Here is a 25,190-nt window from a genome sequence, read left to right on the forward strand (position 1 = left end):
AGCTATATATTTACTGAATTCCTGATGTGAGACAAGCAGGAAAAGGATACTGTCGGTTTTTGCCTGGGGAGGGGCAACAAATCTTGTCAATCACAACCCTGACTTCATTTATTGACTAAAAACCTGAAAGGGCAGGGATTAGAGCAGCATGTAACCAACAGCCGGGGGGGGGGGTGGCTCACATTTTGGTTGATATCTTTTGAACCATACCACCTAGAAACTTAATTTTTAAAAAAATGAAAGCTAAGAGTCCAGAGATTAAGGTGAGTCACCTGGAGACCCAGAGAGTACCCTCAAAACCAGTCTCTGGGCAAAAACCAGACACCTGGCAACCCTATACCAAACATACATTTGGATGTTTCCTTTTCGAGTCTGTCCATACAACTATATAATCTGCAACGTTACAGCTTTGTGTCCTCATTAATTCACTATTGTCCATATGACGTTGCAAGCTAGTATGAATTTTCATGTTTACAAAAACACATTAGAAATAACACCAAAAAACCGATATGCTTTCCTAAACTAATAATCAATCGCATTAATGTCCATGCACTCGGATGCAATGCCACAGACTTTCCTGCAATAGATGGTCCATGGACGTTCCTCCATCATATGCCAAACCTTTTGTCTCCTTCCCACCGAATAGCACATCCACAAACCTGCCCATGCGTGGGGATTAAAAAAACATGTTTCTGTGCTCTTCTGAAAAAGTGTGAAAAGCAAACGACTGTTATGGGCCAATCACTGAAAAGGGGTATACTTAGGGGAGTGGCCAATGCTAAAGCAATCTAGACAAAAAAAAGTGCCCACATGTATGGATGCTTGATAATTGGGTTTTCACAATAATGCAACCACAAACAGCGGTCATTCATTCATACATTCACATTGCACCATCAGTATTGTATGCAGCGTGACAGCATTCAAGAGGTCTTCTGTATCTTTTAAAGTTGTGCAGGGGGAAGGGAGGATTCCACCTTGTCGTTTTTCCCATTACAGTGTTGCAAGAACACTTGCACTTGGCTGACCTTCTCTTCTCCTAAAGATACAGACCAGTCTCAGGCCAGGAACCTGGCAACCCTAGTACCAACCCAAGAAAGTACAAAAGAAAGTACTTCTTAAGGCAGTGCACAGTTAAACTCTGGAAATTGCTCCCACCATATCTAGTGATGGACACTGCCTTGGCTGGCTTTAAAAGAGGATTAGACAACTTCATAGATGATACTGCTATCAGTGACTACTGATAATAGTGATGTTCTCCCTCCACTGTCAGGGGCGCTATGCCTCTGAATATCAGTTTCTGGGAATCACAGGTGGGAGAACGATGCTGTTGGGCAGGCTTCCGCATAGCATCTGCTGCCCACTGTGGTAACAATGTTGGACCAGATGAGCCTTTGGCCTCATCCAGCAGGGCTCTTCTTAAGTTCTCAACTTCTATCTAGCCCCCTAACTGCATGTCTACTTAATGGACAAAATTAAGCTGTCTGTTACGGGTCTGCTGCAAGATGCAAAAGAGGAACAAGACTCCGGCTCCTGATATGCGGAGCAGAGCATTTCAGACCTCCTCTTCTAAAGCTGCAGGGGCTTTAGAGCCACCTTTTCACTTGGCCATTACAGATGAAGTCCCCCATTGCTTCTTTTAAGTATCTGCCACTTTTTACTCCTCCTGACCTGGAAACACAACAACTCACGGCTTCAAAAATAACCAGGAAATCTCGTCTGAGGACAAAGCGTTTTTATGCCAATGCCCTTCTTTGCTTAGAGGCTGATGATGTTGCCGCTCTGGGCCATGTCATCTCTCTGGTGAAGCCCCTCGACACATTGCATTGGAGGAGCCGAAAGCCGGAAGTCCCTGCAAGAGATGCCAATAGAGAGAATAAGTATAGAGTTACACCTGCAATTCAGACAGCCGATGCCGTGCTGCAACTGAACTTCCGAAGTAAAAATAGAGGGATTTCCTCCATAAAGGTGCCAAGGCGTAGAAAGACACACAACGCTGAGCCCATGGAGAATCATGACCAATGAAGACTTTTCATTGTTTTTTCTAAAAAACGGAAAAATCAGGCTATCTGCAACTCTATATTTGCTATCTATAAGGGATTTCTCTTGGAATCAATCATGGAGAGGCGTCGTTCTATGCAGGGAGCCTCTATGGTAGAAGCTCCCTGTACTTTATATGGGAAACAGCCGCAAAAAAAAGATAGGCCTTTCCGGCTTTGAAGCGCTCGGAAGACCTGAGCTCCTTTTCTATCCCCTTGCTGCAAAAGTTGGATTTTGAATTGAATTCTACCTTTGGGAGAAGATAAAAGCTTGTTCTTGGAGATGGTGAGTTAAAGGTGCAGGAAGAGACTGGATCAGAGCAAAAGGGCCATCTACTCCAGCCAGCTTCCCCTCCCCTCCTGGTTTTACAGCTACTTTGCATACATGATCTAGTTTTACCTTTACAACCCTGTGAGGTAGGTGTGTGGTGAGTTTTTTGTTTTGTTTACATTGTTATCCTGCCCTCTTCCAAGGAGCTCGGAGAGGTGAAAGGTTCTCTGCCTAACTCCTCTTTATCCTCCTACCAATCCTGCAACGGGTGGACAGGGCCGGCGTAACACGGTAAGCAAGGTAAGCATGGCAGGAGGGCGCCACGCTTGAGGGGTGCCAGAGGCGCCCCTAAGCAAGCACGGAGGCACCCCCGGATGCCGTCACTCCCGACCGCAGCAGCGAGGAGGAGAGGAGAGGCGGTCCTTCGCGCCCCCCGCCCACCTCCCTGAAAGCAGCAAAGCACGGAAGCGATTCCCCCGAGCCATCAGTCACAACGACTGCCCTCTAGGCGGCTGACCTCGGCCTCATCTTCCCAAGGGGTAGCGATGCTCATGTTGCCGGCCCCTTCGCCTCTACCATGGCTGAGGCTCCGTGGCTGGCCTGCCTCCCTTCCTGGGCCCGAGCTGAGCGCTTCCCTATGCGGACCCGGGCTGAGGTGTGAGGAAGTGGGCCTCTCTTCGGCGCCGACCAAAAGCCCGTCGAGCAGGGCCGGCCTACGTGGCCGCTTTGGTGCTCCATGACAAGGCAGCGATTTGATAGTTCCTTGCGTTATTTGTGTGTGTTTTACTGCCGGGGAGGGGTGGGGTTCCCCGGGGAGGGGTTCCTCCCCCCTGACAGAATAACCTGGTTGGCCTTGGAGAGTCTGCACTCGCTGGAAGGTTCCTGCTGGGTCCGATCAAAGCCCCACCCAGGGCCGCATCATCAGGCCTCCGAGGCTGGCTGGAACCTCTCCTGTCCCTTCTCACATTACGCAGACAGCTGCCATGTCTCCCCCCTCCATCAGCCCCTGGGCGGCCTCTGGGTGTTCTGGCTTCTCTAGAATCGAAGGGGAGGACGGACGCTCCTTGGGTAAGAGTGGGGGGAGGGGGAGGCCAATTGCACTTCTCATGCCCCCCTTTAACCTTCAGGAGTTCTCTAGTTTGAAATGAATGGGATCAATTCATGCCCAGGTGGCACCTATAGAGGTGGCAACCAGAGGAAGCCACTCTCCTAACAACCGAGGGTGCTGGATGCTGGGGCCCCTCATCAAGCACCTTCTGTGAGTCAGCGGCATCACTAGCGGGAGTGCGGGGGGGTGCAGACCTCTGGTGTGCTCCTTCCCAGGGGCATGGACGAGGTGGCTGGGCTGGTGTGCGCGCGCCTCCCTTGCCCCGCCGACACTGCTCCCGGTCTCGCCCGCCCGCCTCCGAGGAGGAGTTGGAGCAGCCTTGCTGGTGGAGCAGCCTTGCTGGGCAACGGGGCGGGGCGGCTCTGGGTGTCACCCCCCTCGTAACACCCGGGTATGGGCTGCACCCTCCGCACCCCGGTAGTGACACTCCTGCTGTGAGTGATCAAAGTTGGTCCTACACAGATGCAGGACCCAGGCCAGAGAGAAATGCCAGGTCATGGATGGATGCATTTATTATCACATTTATATCCCACTTTTCCTCCAAGGAGCTCAAGTGGTGCACAAGCATGGTTCTTCCCCTCCCCATTTTATCCTCACAACAACGCTGTGAGGTAGATTAGGCTGAGAGGCAATGACTGGCTCAAGGTCACCCAGTGAGCTTCATGGCCAAGCAGAGATTTGAACCCTGGTCTCCCAGATCCCAGTCTGACATTGTTTACACCACACTGGCTCATCCCATGCAGTTATTTGTGGCACAAAATGTGCCCAGAACCCAGAGTTCTAATTAAGGGAAAGTGGGGTGGACCTGAAGATTTTTTGGCCAGGGCTGTTGGAGGCCAAGATCAAGGGACATCAACCAGCCAGAAAAAAACACAAGGCCACACCAAGTGGTTGTTGGGTGGCCAAACTCCTCCCTTGCAAAGCTGGCAGGCCAGAGAAAGAGAGAGAGATTGCAATCCTGTGCTTAGTTATTTGCACAATTTATGTCCTGCAGCATTCTCGGAGCATTCACAGATGAGTAAGAAACAAAAAGTAAAATTTAAAATACTATAAAAATAAAGCAACCCAAGCAGCCACAACTGTTTTCAACAGCAGCAGCCCCATGTAAAGCCAGCGTGGTGCAATGATTACAGGGTTGGACTAGGACCTGGCAGACCCGGGTCTGAATCCCCACTCAGCCATGAAGCTCATTGGGTGAACTTGGCCAGTCACTGCCTCTCAGCCTAACCTACCTCACAGGGTTGTTGTGAGGATAATATGGGAAGGGGAGAAACGTACACCTTGAGCCCCTTGGAGGGAAGGTGGGACATACAGGTAAGAAATAAAATAAATAAACATCAAACGCATTGTAGTAACCAAGCCACAAAGTTACCAGGGTATGGATAGCTCTGGCTAGGCTATCTCTGTCCAGGAGGGGTTGCAATTTGTGTGCGGGCCTTGACTGATAGGAGACCCTTTGTGCCACCAAGGCTGCCTGAGCCTCAAGAGGTAAGGAGTATTCTCACGCTGGCCACCTTATCCTTTAAGCCCTTGTCACTGAGATAGCACTTTGAAAGGGGCTCCTGAAGACCCAACAATTAGCCAATCGGCAGGTCCTGCTGAGCCCCTTCCAAGCACTGTGCAAGATAGCTCTTTGGAAAGGGCTCCTTACCGCAGTCAGCTGGTGGCTGGCTCATGCAAAGGCACAGCACTTTGCAGGCCAGCTGACTGGCATTGCCTGCAAACCCCCTTTGGGCTGAACTGTCTTTTACCTGCCCCACACCTGACAATGCATCATATATGACATGGCTGGTGCAGGGCAGCAGGCATGGACAGCCAAAACAGCCTCAGTGGATTTTGTGATGCCCATGACAATTTCTTGTAATGTTAAATGTGTCCCTGGTCCCCAAGGTTGGAGACCCCTGCTTTAGGGAAAGTGCAATCCCTTCCAGAGCCTAATTTTGATCTGCTCTTTCACTGAGTGCAGAGGGATTCCAGATCCAGATCCCAACTACAGTCCAAATCTCTCAGATTTAATGGAATGTACTTTCTAAAGCCTGCTCAGTGTTTATGAAAACAAAGGGGAAAGGGAGGGGTGGTTGCTATATATGACTACTCAAAGGTAAGTCCCATTGTGTTAAGTGAGATTTACTGCAATCCTATACACACTTACTTACTTCTTTACCTGACACCATCAATGTTAGCCTGGTAAGGGTTGGTAACCAGCTGCAGTGTGGAGTAGGCGCTCAACGGGAAACATGCAGTGATGTAGCGGCTGCCGGGGCAAAGTGTAGTTGGTGGGATCAAACTCACCAGGCATCACATCTACAGGCACAGACATGCTCAATTGCAGCAGGATTTCATCCATCATTTTCACAGCCTCCACGCTGGCAGCCTGAGTCTTCCGGGTTAGGTACTTTGCCTTGTTAATGTGTCTCTTCTCTGAGTATTCCGGCTGAGCAAATTGCCTGCCAGAATGACTCTGGAGATGAGGGCTGCAGTGTTTTACACATGAGGGAGAGGTGGATCAAGGAGGAGGAAGACTTCCGTTCTTGCCATCGCTACACAGCTGCTGCACAGACACTAAAATGAAGCAATCCACTAACAGGTCATACCAAATCCTAACAACAGACATACAAAAACAAAATCCGTATGTTATTTATCTATTTAGTTATTTTGAGATGCTCATAGGAAACAATTTACAACTAAATAAATAGAGAACATATGGATTTCACAAGAAATGAATAATAATAATTCCACCATACCATAAAAATCTATAATAAACAATTGCATATACAAAACCAATAAATATAGTACAATCTTACTCAAAATTAAATGTTGCCCACATTAATGACTCCTAAAAAGGACCGCTGCCCTTCCAAGCCAAGTAAAATGAGCAGGGCTGATAAGCTGGGTGCGTGGAAGACGTTTTCCTTCAGGCTTTGAGGAGCCCCTGCAAACTGGATTAGAATCATAGAATAGTAGAGTTGGAAGAGGCCTGTAAGGCCGTCGAGTCCAACCCACTGTTCATTTCAGGAATCCAAGTTAAAGCATCCCCAACAGGTGGCTGTCCAGCTGTTCCATGAATGTGTCCAGTGTTGGAGAGCCCAACACCTCCCTAGGTCATTGGTTCCATTGTCATACCACCCTAACGGTTAGGATGTTTTTCCTGATGTTCAGTCAAAATCTGGCTTCCTGTAACTTGAACCCGTTATTCCCGGGATGATCTCTGAGATGATCAAGAAGAGATCCTGGCCCCCTTCTGTGTGACAACCTTTCAAGTACTTGAAGAGTGCTATCATATCTCCCCTCATTTTTCTCTTCTTAAGGCTAAACATGCTCAGTTCTTTCAGTCTCTCCTCAAAGGGCTTTGTTTCCAGTCCCCTGATCATCCTTGTTGCCCTCCTCTGAACCTGTTCCAGTTTGTCTGCCTCCTTCTTAAAATACAGTTTATTATAGGCAGTCCTTGGCTAAATGGGTCAGTGGTGTGATGTGATGGAAGGCGGCTTCATTGGAACAACAATTTCCCTCTCTGTCCTTCTTAACAGGGGCTTGTGACCTTCAAAGACGTGACTGTGTGTTTCACTGAGGAGGAATGGGCTCTGCTAGATCCAGGCCAGCGAGCTCTCTACCAAGAAGTCATGGCAGAGAATTATGGGATGGTAGCCTCCGTGAGTAAGTATCTGAAGGTATGCCAACTGTAAAGTGCCTATTGCTTAAGAATCTCTACCTGGTCCCACCGCTAAAATCTCCATGCGATGAACCACACATAAAACACAAGCCCTGTCTGGCAGGTAAAGGGGAGAAAGCATCCCTTCCACAAGCACCTGTTAATTTTATTTCCGTGGTCTTTTGTGTACCTGACTGACTGAAGAAGCCTGCCTGGGATTCTAGTCAATCTGATTAGTAGACTTTCCTCTTCCACCTCCACCCCACCCTGATCAGGTTTCCCTCCTGACATGTGGGAGATAAAATGAGATGGCGTGCATCTATATCAATGAGGTGTGCAGCTAGTGGTGGGTGGAGATTACAGGATTGCAGAGCACTCTGTGCCATCCCTTCTCTGTCTGTCTGTCTGTCTGTCTGTCTGTCTCTCTCTCTCTCTCTCTCTCACACTCACACTCACTCTCTCTCACACTCACACACACACACACACACACACACACTGTGTTACTTAACAACAAACTCATTCAGTTTACTGGCATTGTTTCATTAAACAAGCTCATTTAAACATCACAGAAACAACGGGTAGCAAGTGTGTCCCATTCCTGAAGAAAACCAGCAAATAACTGACTGTCTGCGTCACCCATTTACACATGGCACTCATCTGTTGGAAGAATGTGCCATCCACCAATACACCCAGCTTATCAAACACTCTCTCATGATTGGTTCCAACATCCCTCAAGACAGCATCGGAACATTACCTAGTGCCGGGGCGTGGCTAATAACCCCATTCCTTGATATGACACTGGCCGCTATTCAGAATTTCTTTACTAAAGAGCACACACTATTTATAATTTTATTTCCATGAACTGAGACTATTAAATACATCCTAACTGGGGACAAAACAGTTTAAAAATTAATGATTTGTGTATTAAATAAAATTAAACTTAGATGCTTCAACTGTCACATCAGACCGCCAAATGTCAACACCCCCTAATGAACCCAAATGCCCCCCTAAAGTTTGTAGTCACGCCAACACCCCCCTGAAAGGCTGTAATGCCCCCTAGTGGGGTGCTACCGCCCACGTTGGGAATCGCTGCTCTAGAGAGCCAGATGGTTTTAGGGACCACATGATATTACGGCAAGGGCCACACATTTTCTAGGCCTTAGCCTGCCAGTTCCTCACCCCGGTGTTTGCTTTTGTCTAAGCATTCAAACATCTTGGTGGTCCATGGCTTTGGACAAGGATGTGGCTGATACCATTTTCCCTGCTCTTGTATAATAAATTTTTAAATAAATGTTTGGGACTTGAATCCTGAGATTGACTAGGTCTTTTGTCTAGCCGATGGATATGTCCCACACTTGTGCCAAAACCTTTTATCCATGCAGCGTGCTTAGTAGGCCCTGGCTGGCAGCATCCAGACGGTTTGCTAAGAGCCATTTCCCTTGTTGTTGTTATGTGCCTCCAAGTCGATTACAACTTACGGCAACCCTATGAATCAGTGGCCTCCAGTAGCATCTGTCATGAACCACCTTGTTCAGATCTTGTAAGTTCAGGTCTGTGGCTTCCTTTATGGAATCAATCCATCTCTTGTTTGGCCTTCCTCTTTTTCTATTCCCTTCTGTTTTTCCCAGCATTATTGTCTTTTCTAGTGAGTCATGTCTTCTCATGATGTGTCCAAAGTATGATAATTTGTTCTAACACCCAATTATTTGTCTTTTTCACAGTCCATGGTATCCACAAAGCTCTCCTCCAGCTCCACATTTCAAATGAGTTGATTTTTCTCTTATCTGCGTTTTTCACTGTCCAACTTTCACATCGATACATAGAGATTGGGAATACCATGGTCTGAATGATCCTGACTTTAGTGTTCAGTGATAATACCTGGCTTTCTGAGGTTCTCTTGGACTTGATTCTAGGGTGCACAAGGAAAGTAAATTAAAGAAGTGCATTCCGGGCTGGTCAGCAGTGCAGGATGGGTGGAGTGCCATTCTGGATGGGATCTCTGTGCTGTGCGTGACGTAGGAGCTAAAGCCTGGAGTGGGGAACCTTTTTTGGCCCCAGGGCTGCATTCTTTTCTGGGCAACCTTTGAAAGGTCACGCGATTGTGGTGAGCAGGGCCAGGGGCAAAAAGTGGGTGGAGCAATGGATGTGAATTTACCTTTGTACAGTAGGCTAGTTTCTACACTCACCCGATCATCCATCCAACCAAACAAGGGGGATTACCAAAGTTTGAGGACACATTACAGCCAGGCAAAAACAAGAAACCATGAGGGGAAAATGGAGGTGTCATACTTGAGCCATAGACCAGCGGTTCCCAAACTCCCTCCCCCCGGACCTCTTGACAATTGCCGAGGGTCTTGGCAGACCACTTCATGAATTTTCTGCCTGTTGTAGCAATTGCCATGTGCTGTGCCAGATGCTGTATGGTTTCTAATGGTTTTTTTCATGGCTTCTGTTAGTTCTTCAACCCTGTATGTTACTGTATTCCAGAGAATTGAAACTAATACAATAAAATGCAATATATAAGATATAAAAGAAGCAACTGAAACCCAATTAAAAATCAGTATGAACATTTAATGCGAGGGATGTGTCGTCCCCAGTCTTCAGCCACAAATCCAGACACCCCACGGACTACCAGAATGAAGCTCGTGGTCCATGAACCACAGTTTGGAAAACCCCGCTGTAGAGAGTGGGAACCAGGAGCCGGGAACCAAAAGGATGGGATCAGAATCAAGAGGCTACAGCCAGAGGGGAAAATGCTCAGAGCCACAAAAGACTATAAATGCTCTGGCAAGGTCCCAGCCTCAACAGGAAGCATTGATACTGCCCCTTCTTGCTGTGAGGAGGGTCAGTAAAGGGAGTATTCACTGTCTCGGGAGATGCTCCAAGTGTAGCTCTGCCAGCTCACCACATGGGGGCGGCAGAGGTGCGCTTAGCCAGGAGCTTCTGGTTCTAGCCCCAGCTGCGGTGGTGGCTGCTGACAAGATGAAAAGGAAGGCGAGGCAAACGATAGGGAGGCTAGGGATGGATGTGGTAAGTGAAACTTTCCCTGGGGCCCAAATCCTAAGGTAATGGGGGGTAGGAATGTTGCATGTGGAGCGAGGGAGAGGAGATAGCTTAGGACGTGGGAGGTTCAGGTCAGAGCTTGGAAAAGTTACTTTTTTTTGAACTACAACTCCCATCAACCCCAACCAGCATAGCCACTGGATTGGGATGATGGGAGTTGTAGTTCAAAAAAGTAACTTTTCCAAGCTCTGGTTCAGGTATGTGGAAGTGTGTGCATCTGTGGTGAGCTGAAGGGAGCATGGAATGGCATGTTGGGGTGGTGGGAAATTTGGTCGGTGGACATTTGGGAACGGGAAGAGGCTGAAGAGCAGAAGGGGCTCTGCTGCGTATGAATTAACCTAGGCCACATTCACACCATACATTTATTCCACTGTTATTCCACTTTAAACAGTCATGGCTTCCCCCACAGAATCCTGGGAAGTATAGATTGTGAAGGGTGCTGAGAGTTGTTAGGAGACCCCTATTCCCCTCATAGAGATACAAATCACAGAGTGGTTTAACAATCAATCCCTTTTCCCAGAGAACTCTGGGAACTGTAGCTCTGTGAGGGAAACGGGGGTCTCCTAGCAACTCTCAGCTCCCTTCACAAACTACACTTCCCAGGATGTTTTGGAGGAAGCCATGAATCTTTAAAGCAGAATAATAGTGGAATTAATGTGATGTGACCCAACCTTTGGGTCCCTAGATGTTGTTCGAAACAACTCCCATCATCATCCTGTTTGTTTGTATGCCGCCTTTCCATAGTAATCTATGCTCAAGGTGGCTCACAACATGGAAAAAAAAGTTACATAATTCAGTTAGAAAATAAATTCAAATAGTCAATAAGTTAAAGAAAACATCTTAAGAAACGTACAATCATAGAATAGTAGAGTTGGAAGGGGCCTATAAGGTCATCCAGTCCAACCCCCGGCTCAATGCAGGAATCCAAATCAAAGCATTCCTGACAGATGGCTGTCCAGCTGCCTATTGAATGTCTCCAGTGTCGGAGAGTTCACTACCTCTCATTGTCGTATGGCTCTAAATTGATACACCCTTATAATGCCTAATAATATCCAACAATAAAATACAAAAGCAAAAACCCCCACCAAAACTGACCAGCAGAATTAAATTTTTACCCAAACAGAAGCCCCTAAACAACACCCCACAGTCAAGACAGTCTTTGGCATCTCCAGGTAGTAGCAGCTTATAACTGCAGTCAATGAGGCCCCCACCCTCCCAGGCCAGGTAGAAGGAGAAAATTTCAAAGATTTTCTTTTTAGATGTTTTGGGATGTTGTTGGTGTTTTGTTCTTTGTTTGCTGCCCTGGGCTCCTTCTGGGAGGAAGGGCAGGATAGAAGTTTAATTAATCATCATCAAAATCATCTGGAGGTTCCCCATCTCTGTGTTACAGGGCAAAATGTGAGTGCCAGCAATCGACTCCTGCTGACGCGTGGTTTTTATTTGGAAAAAATGCTCACCGTGTTGGCATTTTCTATGGGATGCAGCGGATCATATGCTACCCACCACCTGCAGTCTTTTCCAACTTGGGGCTGGCAGAGTTTCTGATAGGAACTGTTCTGCCCCAATTAAGCATTACGTTGTTTAATATACTGCTTGCAGGTTAGTAGGTAGAATTCTCTTCAGGAGATCTGTTAGCAACTGATTAGGTCTGATTGTCTGTGATCATGCCTCGATTGGCTGCCCCTGAGAAAGGTCTTAGTTACATGTTTTGTGGAGATTCTTTCTAGAAGGCAGACGACCTGCCTCAGGCCTGGTTCTCCTCAGCTCGGAGGACCTGGCTGTGCATTATCTTTTCACCACGCACCCATTCCATCTACTTTATTCAACTGGATCTTCTAATCAACTTTGTGCAGTTAAGTGTTTATTGGTTGCTGTTCAAGTTTGTTCATCAATAAAAAAATAAGATTTAAGTCACGTAAAGTGTGGATTGGACGTGAGTTTATCTGCCTGGATAGACACACACCTCAACATGTGTTGAGGCCAGAACAGGAACAAGGGAGCTTCTGGTGGTCCCCAGCTCCAGCCCTTACCTGATGTCAATTGCTTGGTTTGGGAAATCACCCATTATGTCCATTTCCCCAAACGTCCATCAGCGATGCGACGTGAGAGGCAAAGTGGGTGTAGTGGTTAGAGTGCTGGATTCCACTCAGCCATGGAACTCACTGGGTGACGGAGGAACATGGGAAGCTGCCTGATGCCGAGTCAGAGCCTTGGTCCATCTAGCTCAGTATTGTCTACACGGACTGGCAGTGGCTCTCCAGGATTTCAGTCTGGGAGTCTCCCCAGCCCTACCTGGAGATGCTAGGGATTGAATTTGAGACCTTGTACATGCAAAGCAAATGCCCTACCAAACAGTGACCGTGGGCCAGTCACTGTCTCTCAGCCTAACCTACCTGACAGGTTGTGAGGGTAAAAAGTGTGTGTGTGTGGGGGGGGGAGAACCATATATGCCACCTTGAGTTCCTTGGAGGAAAAGTGGGATATAAATGTAGCAATAATAATATACTAGATGCTCTGGGCCATGTTGGGGAAATTAAAAGTGGTGGGAGATTTCCCTGACCAAGTCACTGCTGTCTGATAAGCCCCAGCCCTGGCAGGCAGAAGGCCCAGAGCAGGCAGCGGTCCTGACTGCTGCCTGAAAGTGTCAGGTATTCTGTCCCAGAGTCCAGGAAACCTTGCCACCTTGTGTGTGTGTGTGAACTAACCTGCAAGAGCTCCTCAGTGGAGTTACAATTGAGCTGCTGGGTGGGTGCATACTGTTGCCCAAACTGGTAGACTTGGGCCCATCCAATGAAGTGGTAGCGTGAGAAGATAGGACATGGAAAAGGAAGGGCTTCTTCACCCAGCGCAGAGTTACATTATGGAATTCACTCCCACAAGAGGTAGCAAAGGCCACCGACTTGGGTGAATTAAAAAGACAATTAGACAAATTCCTGGAGGATAAGGCTGTCGATGGCTACTAGCTGTGATGGCTATATTCTACTTCCACTATCAGAGGTAGTTTATGCCTCTGAATACCAGTTGCTGGGAAACACAAGTTGGGAGTGTTGCTGTTGTGCTCGCGTCCTCCTTGGGAGCTTCCCATTGGGGCACCTGCTTGGCCACTGTGAGAACAGGATGCTGGGCGAGAGGGGCCTTTGCCCTGATCCAGCCTCAGAGCTCTTCTAATGTTCTCTTTTTTCTTTTCAGTCCAGGAGCTTCAGCCAGGAATAAATTCAGAGGAATGGGACTTGGCAGCCGCTTATGAGTTCAGGGACAGAATGAAGAGAGGAGAAAGAGGCTCTCCTGCTGTCAAGCTTGGGACTGAGAGAGAGTTTCTGAGCAGAGCACATCTGCAACAGGCCAAGCAAAGTCCAGCTTCCGGCTCCCAGCGGGAGTGGGCAGATCAGTTCCTGAACTTCCTGAAGACAGCGGCGTCCTCTCACTCGGGGCGTACCATTCCCCAGCCCTCGTTGGAGTCTGATATGAGGGAATTCCAGGCCTCTTTGGAAGGGGTAGCTGTCCACAGCCACAGGCCTAGCGGAGAAGGTGCAACCCAATCCCTGGCAGGCCCTCATGGCGAAGCCTCTGGCAGCCTGGACTGTTTTGCGAAAGTGAAGGAAGAGGTTTTGTCGGAGGAGGAGGAAAGCGTCGGCATGGAGACACAAGAGAGGCCGGAAGAAAAAGTGAGAGCCCTGTAACCTCCCTGGTGTATCTTTAACAGGGATGGGGAAAGCTGTGACCCTCCAGATGTCATTGGACTACATTTCCCATCATCCTTGCAGCCCTACCGCTCCTCTATGATGTAATAGGGAGGGATGGAGAGAGAAGCCAATCCCTGGCCTAGCTTTGCTGACTGGTGACGCTGATCATATGAAGGGCAGATGCAGGGGGATTTGTGCAGAGAGGACGAGGATGGCAGAGAACAGGCCTTGCCACTAGTGTGGCACATGCCACGTGAAATAATAATAATAGTTAAGAACATAAGAAAAGCCTGCTGGACCAGGCCAGTGGCCCAGCCATCCTGTTCTTACAGTGGCCAACCAGATGTCCCAAGCAGGACCTGAGTTTGTTCAGTTTATATCCCACCCTTCCCCCGAAGGAGCCCAGGGTGCCAAAATACTCTAAAAACAGTGATCTCAGGGTTGCCAGGAACAGTGTCTTTCAGCCATCAAGGGCTGTATTCAACTAATTTGTTGTGCTGGTGGAAGCCAGCAGAAGGATTTTCACTAGTGCAGTGGGACTTCCTCCCCCTGCGCCCCCACGCTGCTCTGGAGCGTCGGGAGAACCCCCACAGCGTATCGTTCCATTGGGCATGCAGAAATGCTTGCGTTGATAGGACAATCTCAGTGCTACTTTGAATATAATCCAACATGCTTGGGCAAACAGGAACGTCCATAAATTTCCCCTGAAAGTCAGCGATGAGGGAGATAGTTGCACCTCAACAAATGGGGAATGCTGCTGGAAAGGCCCTGTCATGGGTCAGCCAGGAGGTCCCCAGTGGTGGCACCACCAATAAGGCCTCAACTGCTGATCACAGGGTCTTAGGTGGTTGATGCTGGGGAAGGCGCTCTTTTAGATACTTGGGTCTGTATTGAGTTGCTGCCCTCTTTCTCTTTTAGGCTTTGAAGCCTATGGGGGATGGCAATTTCCCAACATCAGAACAGGATCTATTGGACACAGTAAAGATGCAGCTCTCTCTGGAGACAATGCAAGAGGACAAATTCCTGGGTAAGGATTGTTGGGGCATGAATCCAGGGATGTTACTGTTTTTGTGTGGTGGTGGTTCCATCATTTTAAAAAAATGTCTTTATATTGTTTTAAGAACCTCAGAAGACGCTTGCAGGATCAGACCAAAGGCCTATCTAAGTCCAGCATCCTGCTTTCCGCAGTGGCCAACCAGATACCTCTCTGGAAGCCCACAGACAGGGCACCAAATCAAGAGCTCTTCCCCATTGTTGCTGCCCCGGCAGCTGGTATACTATCCCTGAACATGGAGGCTCCATATCACCATTGGTAAACCCCTCCCTCCTCCATGAATTTATCTGATCCCTTTTATAAAGACATTAAACTAATAACTGTCGCCACATCTTCTGACAGCAGATTCCCCAGATTACTGGAATTATTTTTATGTCCTTTATAGTAACACTGAACCCATTTTCAGAATGTGAATCCTTGTGTAGCCAAAACAACAACACCCATACCCGGGGGGGGGGTAGTGGCATCAGCATATTGCAGGGAACTGTGGGAAAATAAAAATAAGAGGCTATGAAATCCAGCTGTTGCAGCAAGGAGGGTTTGGGCCAGGTGTCAGCACTGGTGAGCCTGATGAATCTAGCCCAGGGCTGGAGAACCTGCAGCCTGTCAGATGTTGTTGGACTCCAACTCCCATCACCCCCAGTCAGCATGACTCATGGTCAGGGATGATGGGAACTGCAGTCCACTGATCTCTGGAAGACCCCTACTCCTGATTGAACCAATTAATCAACGAAACACTGCAGCCCTGGTTTTAAATCAAGATTTTTTTAAAATGTAAAGCTCCTTATTTCTCTCTTGTGTCAAGATTTCTGTTTTGTTCCAGGAAATGGTAATCAAGTGTTCAAGTCCGAGGAGATCTTTTGGCACGAAGCACCTGAGCAAATGAACCCCAGTAGGGTATTTCCGGAAAGCACCATAGGTGATTTTTTTCAAGTCCTCAAAGTGGAGGAGATTCCTGAGATTCATCAGGAGACAGACAGTTTCCAGGAGAGTAAGCCCCACTTAGCCTTGCTTTGTGGGGAAGGCGCTAAAAGTGTGCCCAGGAGGACCTTCCACGAGGACGTCTTGAGCTCTGAAAGGAGAAAAGGAGAGCAAGAAAACTTGGGAAGCCTCCATGGGAGCACTGACCTTGTGGAGAACCAGACAGAGGAGGGAGAGAAAACATATAAATGCTCATATTGCGGGAAGTGTTTCGGCAAGAGTCTGGACCTGGTTGCCCATGAGAGAGCCCACATCAGAGAGAAAATTTACAAATGCTCCCATTGTGAGAAACAGTTCTCTCATCAGATCGACCTTCTGACACACAAGAAGAACCACCAGGGGGAGAAGCCACACCAATGCGATTCCGATTGCAGCAAATGCTTCCAGCAGAGAGCTTTCCCGATCACACACCAGAGAGCCCATTCTGGAGAGAGCGCCTGCCAGTGCTCTGTGTGTGGGGAAAACTTCAGTTGGAAATCCAACCTTATTAGACACCGGAGAACCCACACAGGAGAGAAGCCCTATCAATGCACTGAGTGTGGGAAAAGCTACACGCGGAAAACAGCCCTTAGTAGACACAAGAAGATTCATGGCGGGGAGAGACCCTGTGATGGCAGTGCTCCAAGCAGGGCTCCAGCTTCAGTGTGGGTTCTCCTGGTGTAAGGGTTGGCAAAGGTGGTGAGGAAGACTTTCCTGGTGCTCACACTGTAGGAATACTTCCAGCCACAAAGCCTACATTTTGTTCAGTGTTGAACAAAGTGTATAAACAATTGCCAGGTGGGAACTGGTTCCTATCGGTGCTCTGGCCTTCTTGCCCCACGTGGAAATCCATGCAGAAGCAGGGGAGGCTGGCCATTAGGGCGAATGGGGCACTGCCCACCGACCCCAGTCTGCCTTCAGCTAGGGCTTCCTCTTGCCTCCTCTCCTAACTTACTGTCAATCCAGGGAGTTGACACTGCCTGTCGGCTTCCTCAGTTTGAGTTTTGCCCTTCTAGAACTCGGCAGGGAAGAAGACAGGGACACAATTAGAATGTGTTGGCTCTGCCTGTCATTGGCTCTGGCTCTTCCTCCTGTTGGGCTCCCTGCCTTCCACCCTGCCGGTTTCAACGAGCACCAGCCACCACTGATACGGAGAGAAACCACAGAAGTGTTTAAACTTTGGAAAGCATCTCTGGATTTCACATGGGAGAACTCGATATAAGGAAAGCATATCTGTACGTGTTGCGTGCAAGGGAGAGCTTTTTGGAGAGCATTAAAAAATACATGTTGCAGAGATGTCGTGGGAAATGCTTGGGCGGGGGGGGGGGGAGTGCCATACCGTACATATGCAGCCCGATATGGTAGAAGAGTGATTTGTACCTTCTCAAACTGAAGGTGGTGCATGCCATTTGTAATTCTCCAGATTTTTTAAAAATGTTTCTGCAAGTAGAAATCTAGCACATCAGAGAGAATGGTTCTATCCCAGTTTGCTTCCTGTTGTGCTGGTTTTCTGTTTGCAGGGTGTTTTTTAATATGGGGGAACATTCAAAAATGCAATTTACTACCTACAGTCTGACATGGTACCATTCAGCCTCAAGACTGCCACATCTCTTAGTTGCATATATAAGGCCAGGTGCCTCGATTAAGGGGTTTCAGAGGCTAGGCCTATGAAAATGGATTTCCCTCTTTGCACCAGTTTTGGTCAGCATCCAAAAATCCACACCTGGAATGGAATCGTAAAGATGCTCCCCTTCTAGAAAGTTTCAGGAAGTTGGGTATTGAATAAAGAGAGGAAAACATTGATTTTTGGTAAAGGAGTAGCAAAATCTTGCAGGTTGGAGCTCAAATTATACTGTATGTGGGAGAAACAACCCTTGGCAAAACTTTGAGAGATAGAGTGTGTGTGTGTAAGGGAGAGCGAGTGTACAGTGTAGACCAACCACCCATCTTTTAGATGTGAGCAGGATAGTCAATAAAAGCTGTAGTTTCCCCCCTCCCCTGCCAGCAAATGTCACTTACTCCTATTTCCTGACCACTGGCTATTCTGCTCCTCACCACTATCTTAGAGACATCTTGAATGTGGCCAAATTTCCCATGATGACTCCTGGCACCCTAGCCCCCAGAGAATCTGGCAAAGTTCTCAGAACGTGGTGTGACAACTCAAGGTTTTCACCTTTAAACTATGCACTAGAAGAGTTGTGGGGAACCTGTGGCCCTCCAGATGTTGCTGAACTACAATTCTCATCATCCCTGGCCATTGGCCATGCTTGCTGGGGCTGATGGGAGCTGTAGTTTCACCACATCTGCAGGGCCAAAGTTCCCCACACCTGAACTAGGAAGGTAGTGCTATGTAGGCCTTTGATTCAGAGTTATGTGTGAATTTTGAAATATTGATTCAGCTCTTGCACTTGTGCGAGTGGTACCCAAGAACTTGTTGCTGGTATTTAAAAAAAAAAGGCTGATGTGCGGATATTTGTTTTTTTATTAATATTTTCCGTTAATATGTGCAGCTATAAAATAAATTTCAATCCTTTTTGGGGGTATCTGATTGTATGTAGCCCTTTGGTTTTTAGGGATGGGGAACCTATGGCCTTCCAGGCATTTCTGGACTACGAGTCCCATCATCCCTGATCATCGTCCGTCATTGCTGGGGCTCATGTGAGTTGAAGTCCAACATCTGGAGGGCACCAGGTTCCATATCCCTCCTCTAATGGGGTTTCCTTTTTCATGAGTATTTCAGTGGTTCTCACATTATTTTAATTTTATTTTTTGAATATATAAATCTTATTTTCAGTTACTCTTAACCTGCTTGGAGCTGATGGACAGAATTAGCTGGAAGTGTGAATGAATAAATTTTTGTATATAAGTGATGCTTGTATAATGATTTCTTGGCCTTTTCTTCTCATTTAATTCCAGGCCACCTGCCCGTTTGCTCGCTCCACCTCCCTCTCTCCTGTGTTCTGCTGCTGCAAGTGCTGCACATGCAGGGCTCCCATCAACCAAGATGGCGGTGGAGGCTTCTTGAAGGGACTGATGCTCTTACTGTCATCTTGGTTGATGGCAGGGATGTGCCCACACGTAGTGTGCTGCACATGCGTGCCACCAACCAAGATGGCGGGGGGCATCAGCCCCTTAGAGAAGCCTCGGCCACCATCTTGGTTGATGGCAGGACTGTGTACACAGCACACACAGCAGCAGAACACAGGAGGGAGGGAGGTGGAACAGGCAGGGGCTGTGTGCCTGGGGCAGGCTGTTGCCCAAGGGCCGTACCTGGCGCTGGCCCTGATGAGCACAGTAACTTCATTCACAGAAGGAGCAGATTAGGCAGGAAATCTGTTTCTGGACTGCATCACTTCAGACTGCAGGGGGGTTGTACCACAGCTGAATGTTCCCTCCATACAAGTTAACAAGTGAAGTCCCTGCAGACAGAAATCCAGCAGGTAAAGAAAATGGGGTTCAGCCTAACCTAAACTTTTCTCTGACAGCCTCTTTTCTTTTCTAATTGTAAGAAACGTGGTTTTCCTTAAGGGAAAACCCCCCCTATGAGACCCCAAAAAGGTCCCCTGTGGTAGACCCACGACAGAGACAATTGTGAAGCAGTTTCAAAGCTTTATTTCGTTCTTGCAAGAGCGGGTGTCAACCACAAGGCAGACACACCCAACATGACTTCGGTACAGACTTTTATCCCCTAGCCCGACGCTATGGTTCCCTCCCCTGCCTCCTCATTGGCCAGAGTACAGGGTTTACAATCTTATCCAAAAAACGCCTTAATGAAGTCCCACCCCTATTTATATTTCTTATTACTTAGACCTAAGCTGCCCTACATCAATATTTGTTATGTACATATTAATTAAGCAGAATATTCTCAGAACACTCCCATCATATCAAGTAAAGCAAAATTTCAGTCAAGCGGAAATCCTTCTTCTATATTAAAACAGACTTTTAACCACAAACAGGTCTCAACTGTCTGTGTTCCAGATGGTCATCTTACCTCATTCTATTTTTACGGGCGAAAAACCCCTTTTTGCTTAGCAACGTTAACCCCGGTCTACCTAAAGTCAATTTATAAAACAGTCATTTAAAACAACCCATTATTCAACCAATTCCTTTTACATCAAGCAAAGCAATTGGAGAATAACACCTCATCTAAATCAGCCAAGCGTGAATCCTTTTTCTATTTTAAAGTTAACTTTGTCTAAAAGGCAGACAGCAGCTACAGCCTGATAATTTGTGGTCGGTCATGTCCTGTTTAAAGAAAAAGCCCCTTAACTTTAGCCTTTTTGGAATATCTACTGCAAACAGTCTATTAACCTATTAACCATTTATTCTTAACAATAAAATCACATATTTTATTTATCCTTAGAATATTCTGAAAAAGCAACACAATATATACACTTCTCACATAATGTGCATGGGATTTTTATTTTTATGGAGGACAGACACAGTCCAGAAACTTGCTGACCACCTCCCCTTGCTCTGTGTGATGGCTGGTGGTGTGAAACAAACTCAAGGATGCTCACGCCTCCCACAAGGAGAAAAAAGGCTAGACCAAACCACAGCACTTGGCCCTGTGCTGGCCAGCTGTTCATAGCTCTTAAAGTGGCACTTCACTCCACACTCTGCGTGAAGCAGCCAAGGGACTTCAGCGACTCTGCTCTTGAAGGGTTAAACAAGAACAGAGCAGGAGGAAAGATGGCACAAGAAGGACTTCCCTTTCCTATCCCACTTTCTTGAAAGAAATGTAGCAAATGAGGGCGTGAGTCTCTTTGCGCTTGCGGAGATATTGGGGTGGGGGTGGGCTGCATGGAGGGAGCCCCGAGGTGAAGCTGCACCATTTGGGTGGTGCACCATTTGGGTGGTGCTCATCACCTAAAGGAAACGAGAATGTCTCCTGAGTGCAGTAAAACTTTAAGTTTCCAAAAAGCCCTGAATATATATACAAGAAGGCATATGAGAGAGAACGAATATAAATACTTGGAATGTGGAAAGAGCTTCAGTCAGAGTGGCACTCTTACTTTCCATCAAAGAATTCATACAGGGGACAAACGGTATAAATGCTTTGAGTGTGGAAAGAGCTTCATTAACAGTAGCTCCCTTACAAAGCATCAAAGAATTCATTCAGGGGACAAACCTTATACATGCTTTGAATGTGGAAAGAGCTTCAGTCAGAGTGGCACCCTTACTGGGCATCAAAGAACACATACAGGGGACAAACCTTATAAATGCTTGGAGTGTGGAAAGAGCTTCTGTCTGAGTGGCCACCTTACTAGACATCAACGAATTCATACAGGGGACAAACCTTATAAATGCTTGCAGTGTGGAAAGAACTTCAGTCAGAGTGGCACCCTTACTGGGCATCAAAGAACTCATACAGGGGACAAACCTCACAAATGTTTCAAGTGTGGAAAGAGCTTCAGTCATCACCACTTTATTTCACATCAAAAAACTCATTCAGGAGAGAAACCATATAAATGCTTGGAGTGTGGAAAGAGCTTCAGTGACCATGGCACCCTTACTGGACATCAAAGAGTCCATACAGGGGACAAACCTTACAAATGTTTGGAGTGTGGAAAAAGCTTCTGTCGTCATGGCCACCTTACTACACATCAAAGGATTCATACAGGGGACAAACCTTATGAATGCTTGAAGTGTGGAAGTAGCTTCAGTCAAAGTGGCGCCCTTACTATACATCAAAGAACTCATACAGGGGACAAACCGTATAAATGCTTCAAATGTGGAAAGAGCTTCAGTCACAGTAGCTCCCTTACTTCACATCAAAGAACTCATACAGGGGACAAACCTTTTGAATGCTTGGAGTGTGGAAAGACCTTCAGTCAGCATCACCACCTTAAATCACATCAAAAAACTCATACAGGGGACAAACCTTTTGAATGCTTGGAGTGTGGAAAGAGCTTCAGTGACAGTGGCTCTCTTACTGGACATCAAAGAATTCATACAGGGGACAAACCTTATAAATGCTTTCAGTGTGGAAAGAGCTTCAGTTACAGTAGCTCTCTTACTGGACATCAGAGAACTCATACAGTGGACAAACGTTATAAATGCTTCAAGTGTGGGAAGCGCTTCAGTCGCAGTAGCTCTGTTGCTGTGCATGAAAGAACTCATACAGGGGACAAACCTTACAAATGCTTGGAGTGTGGAAAGAGCTTCAGTTGTCATCATCACCTTACTTTGCATGAAAGAATTCATACAGGGGACAAACCTTATGAATGCTTGAAGTGTGGAAAGAGCTTCAGTCAGAACAGCTCCCTAAAAGGACATCAAAGAACTCATACAGGGGACAAACCTTATAAATGCTTGGAGTGTGGAAAGAGCTTCAGTCAAAGTAGCTCTCTTAAAGGACATCAAAGAACTCATACAGGGGACAAGCCTTATAAATGCTTCGAGTGTGGAAAGAGCTTCAGTCATAGTAGCTCTGTTAGTGTGCACGAAAGAATTCATACAGGGGACAAACCTTATAAATGCTTGGAGTGTGGAAAGAGCTTCAGTCGTCATCACCACCTTACTTTGCATCAAAGAACTCATACAGGGGACAAACCTTATAAATGCTTCGAGTGTGGAAAGAGCTTTAGTCAGAATAGGAATCTTCAGGCACATCAAAGGATCCATACAGGGAGAAAATAGAAATGCTTTTAATTTGGAAGAAAGCTTGAAGAAGAGTTGCAGTCTTAATATACATCAGAGGATCCATACAGTGAAGAAGCCTTATAAAATCTGGAATGTGGAAAGAGCATTATTCCCTTGCTACAGATAAAAATTAATCATCCTGAGGGGAAACCATGTAACTGTCCAGTGTGGAAAGGTTTTCATTCAACATACATGCTGTATTTCACACCAAAGAATTAACAATAATTCCCTTTAATCCAATTTCCATTCTTCATTCACATCAGAGTGGCAAGAGCTTGAGTCGTAGACACTTCCTTAGATACTCCTCAAAACCTCCATATGAGAGAGAGGCAAAATAGTTATGTTCACACTGGTGGAAAACGTCTTCCATTCACTTCTCAGTACACCTCTTCTACATAATAGATGCCTGTAGGAGATACCAGTGGAAGGAATCGGTAGAAATGTTGGAGTGTTCGGAAAGTTTCAGTGAAGATTACTACCGAGTTCAGTTTTGGGGTCAAATCTGCGAGGATGGTGAAGGTGAAGTGGAATGAAGGAGCTGTGGAGTAGAATGGAGAAAAAACTTTGGTCCACAAATTCTGGCTCATGACTGACTTGAGGGCAGAAATGTTTTTCTTTCAGAAGTGTGAGAAACAAAAATGTTGACAAGGCCTTAGCGAAAATAATAGTGCAGATAGAAGATTTGTTACTCCTGTCAAATAGCAGTGTTGCTGGGCGACCTTTGTGAGCCTCCCAGTGCGCAGGAACAGAGGAAGCTGCCTTTGGCTGAATCAGACCATTGGTCTGTCTAGCTCAGTATTGTCTACCGTGACTGGCAGCAGCTCTCCAGGGTTTCAGGCAGGTGTTTGTCCTGTGACCTGCCATTTACCAAAACGGAACTGAATAATTAAAAATGGAAATGTACTGCCTTCAAGTCTATTCCAACTTATGGTGACCCTATGAATAGGGTTTTCATGAGGCCGAGAGGCAGTGACTGGCCCAAGGTCACACAGTGAGCTTCATGGCTATGTGGGGATTTTAACCCTGGTCTCCCAGGTCGTAGTCCAGCACCTTAACCACTACGCCACACTGAATAATTACTGGTAAGAAAAAGTGAGGCAATGGAAAAGGACTAATCAATGTAGAGAAGTTGGCGTGTCTGTGGGGACCAAAAAAAGACTACACTCAGTGCTAGAAATCACTGCTATTATGTATTTATTTAGAGTATTTGTAACCCGCTCTTCAGCCAAAAAGCCTCCCACAGCGGAAAAAATACAATCCATTCAAGTTAGACAGCTCCTTCCTAGAGGCGTACAGTCTAATAAAAATGATGACACATGAGGAAAAAGGCACAGGGAGGGAGGAGGGATAAAGTATACTCAGGCATCAGTTCTTAAGTAGTTCTCTTGATGTTCTCTCTTCATTTTCTCAAGAAGGTCTTACTGCTTCTTTGCTTACATTTATTTTTGCTTATCCCCAGCTTTTTGTACTAGGTTTTTTGCAGCCCACTTTGGCTTTTTGCCTTCTGTTTCAGAGGAGAAGGTATTTCTGGCTTTGAACCTCTCCCTTCTTCAGTTCTGAGGCTGTTTTTGGCCAGTCTCCTCTAAGCGAGTCCTTTGGGGCTGGAGCTTTGGCCCCTAAACACCTTTGGACAGATTTTGCTTTTCTAGTTTTTAATATACATGTATTTCTTATTTTAATAGATTTGTTTATTTCCAGGTGAGGTTTTATTGCACCATTTTACTTTTCCAAACCTTTCCCCTTAATCTCTGTTCTTCTGGCTCCTTTCCTTAGAACATTCAACTGGTTCCTGCTTGGATAGGTAGTTTTTAAATTCTTTCTTTCCTCTTTTCTCAATATTCAGGAAAAATGCCTATGAAGCTGTAACCTAGCAAAGTTTTAACTAGTGGACTGGTGGAAGGGGGTAAATGAAAGAAGAGTTGCCTGATAGGTAGAATTATTCCTACTTTTGTATGTCCTCATTATTTTTTGTAATAGTTAAGCTGCATATTGTTCTTCTGAGTAGAGTTAAATTTACACATCCGTATTCTATTTTTGTTTCCCAAGTAAAAACAATTTGCCTAATTCATATTTCTCCCTTCCTGAAGATTCATTTATGTGCTGTTGATGTCTCTTTGATATTATCATGCTTCTGTTTCATAGACTGCAATGCATTCGCTGATATTTTGCTGATGTATTTTAAAGTAAATCTTTCCAAACCAAGTATAGCCTTTGAAAATCACCCGTCTCCATTGACGAAAGGACTCCCAGAGGACAGGGGCTGAACTATATCACTGCTCCAGGTGGAAGCCCTTCCTTTTGGGATACCCTGTCTCTGGACAAAAACAAAAAACATGATCCAGCCATCATCAGAGCCAGAATGTGAGGAGCAGGGCCTCTTTGGTGTAAGTGCCACACCTTGATGACTTTCTTCCTTAGCTAATTTGGGAACCTGTGGCCCTACAGATGTTGTTCCCATCTAGAATTGTCATGGCGCCTAGACTATGGAATGCCCTCCCATGTGAAGTAAGATCAGCCCACTCTCTTTCCATTTTTAGATGGCTGCTGAAGACCCATCTTTTTATTTAAGCATTTGGCTAAATTACTACCCCTGTGTTCTGATGTTTTTAAGGATGTTATGGATTTGTTTATGTATTGGTTTTTAAAATATTTTTCTATTTTTAAATTTGTATGATTTTATTCATATTTTGCATTGTTAAATTTGTATAATCCACCTTGGGA

The 25,190-nt window shown here is 46.4% G+C and overlaps 2 protein-coding genes across 6 annotated transcripts; both read left to right on the forward strand.

The window, feature by feature from the left end:
• Positions 1-1,926: 1,926 nt before the first annotated feature.
• LOC133381112 (zinc finger protein 501-like) lies at positions 1,927-18,692 on the forward strand. Of its 5 annotated transcripts, none has more exons than XM_061619691.1 (5): positions 1,927-2,322; positions 6,943-7,069; positions 13,317-13,792; positions 14,729-14,837; positions 15,688-18,692. In XM_061619691.1, exons 1-5 carry the CDS (start codon positions 2,320-2,322, stop codon positions 16,506-16,508), a joined length of 1,536 nt encoding a protein of 511 aa, XP_061475675.1. In that variant the 5' UTR covers positions 1,927-2,319; the 3' UTR covers positions 16,509-18,692. The 5 variants fall into 5 exon arrangements, with proteins under 5 accessions (XP_061475675.1, XP_061475679.1, XP_061475674.1 ...); XM_061619690.1 differs by lacking the exon at positions 1,927-2,322 and adding an exon at positions 2,822-2,962; XM_061619695.1 differs by lacking the exon at positions 6,943-7,069.
• Positions 18,693-18,773: 81 nt separating this feature from the next.
• LOC133381108 (zinc finger protein 160-like) lies at positions 18,774-24,508 on the forward strand. The gene has a single exon (XM_061619680.1). It carries the CDS (start codon positions 20,709-20,711, stop codon positions 22,464-22,466), a length of 1,758 nt encoding a protein of 585 aa, XP_061475664.1. The 5' UTR covers positions 18,774-20,708; the 3' UTR covers positions 22,467-24,508.
• Positions 24,509-25,190: the final 682 nt, after the last annotated feature.

This window comes from Rhineura floridana, chromosome 3, assembly GCF_030035675.1.
Source record: "Rhineura floridana isolate rRhiFlo1 chromosome 3, rRhiFlo1.hap2, whole genome shotgun sequence".
Lineage (NCBI taxonomy): Eukaryota > Metazoa > Chordata > Lepidosauria > Squamata > Rhineuridae > Rhineura > Rhineura floridana.